Source organism: Chanos chanos, chromosome 3 (genome assembly GCF_902362185.1).
Source record: "Chanos chanos chromosome 3, fChaCha1.1, whole genome shotgun sequence".
NCBI lineage: Eukaryota > Metazoa > Chordata > Actinopteri > Gonorynchiformes > Chanidae > Chanos > Chanos chanos.
Window position 1 is genome coordinate 1,207,501 of NC_044497.1, and position 1,176 is coordinate 1,208,676.

At 52.6% G+C, this 1,176-nt stretch overlaps 1 protein-coding gene across 1 annotated transcript in view; it reads right to left on the bottom strand.

Annotated features, from left to right (window-relative positions):
• The window catches only part of ntn2 (netrin 2), a 17,903-nt gene extending 17,350 nt beyond the window's left edge, over positions 1 to 553 (bottom strand). Inside the window, exon 1 of the mRNA XM_030770197.1 lies at positions 1 to 553. This exon is cut by the window's left edge and continues 471 nt beyond it. Coding sequence (XP_030626057.1) covers positions 1 to 553 — 553 coding nt within the window.
• Positions 554 to 1,176: the final 623 nt, after the last annotated feature.

The following is a 1,176-nucleotide window of genomic DNA, read 5'->3' on the forward strand; positions in this document are numbered from 1 at the left end:
ACATGCGTCGACACTGGGAGGAGTAGAACTGGTAGGGGGTCCAGGTCTTACCGTAGTCCATGCTTTTGTAGATGGCCATGGACTCAGGGCGCGGGGAGCAGAACTGCAGGCTGACGTAGGTGATCTCAAACTTTTTGCCCAGGGACAGGGTGAGTGTGACATTGTACGGAGAGGAGTGGAGGTTTTCAGACTGCCAGCAGGTGAGATTGTGGGCGGAGTTTAAGTCTGTGAGGTAAGAGGCGGGATGTGCCCTGCGGGGGTCGGAGGCGTCGCAGATTTGGCAGGTGCGAACAGACGGACGATCGTCGCCTCGTTCCACAACACTGCAGGAACGGGAGGGCGGACGTCCACAAACGCTGGAAACACTCACTTCCTGTCCGAACGCCGCGTTGATGAACTCTGGGATACAGCGGCGAGCCGCACCAGATTCGTCATAGCAGGGGTCAGGGGGCGGGGCCTGCTGCCCTGAAAAAGGATTGGGACTGTGCGCTCGCGTGAGAGATACGCCCACCAGGCAGAACACAAAGAGGAGTGTCCGAGAGACCGTCGTCATGGTACCGCGGGAAAGGAACATGAGGGAAAGAAAGAGAGAGGGATGAGAGTCCAGATGAGGGGGGTGGGGAAGAGAATAGAGGGAGGAGCCTGTGGAGTCAAAATTTGATTGGACAGCCACTGCAGTGCAGGATGAGAAGGCCAGCTCAGAACCAAGGAGATTATTGAATCTATTTTTTGGAGTGTATTTAGTCTGTTTTGGATGGAGTTTATCAGATAGGCGGGGTCTCCTTTGGACTGAGTCGATTTCTTTGTTTTGCGAGGACTCCGCGGTAGGCGGGCTGTCTTCAGTGGGTGCAGTTTCGCTGGAAGTACGGATGATGAGGTCTGACTGTGTCTTTCTCCAGACCCTGGCAGGAAATGTTTGAGAGAGGGGGCGGCTATTCCAGAATCCTCAAAGACCACACCTGTTGTTAACTCTTCTGCACTATGCGTGTGTTCATGAGTGTGCGTGAATGTGTGTGTCCCTGTGGAACAAAGAAAGAGACAGTGAAGTCATGCATGGTGAACACACACAATGACACAGTTTTCTTATTATAAAAAAAAACACATATGTAATCTAACACTGACATCACTCTGCCCTGTGTCTTAATGCTGCTCTGTAAAAGCTGACTGGGTTTGGTT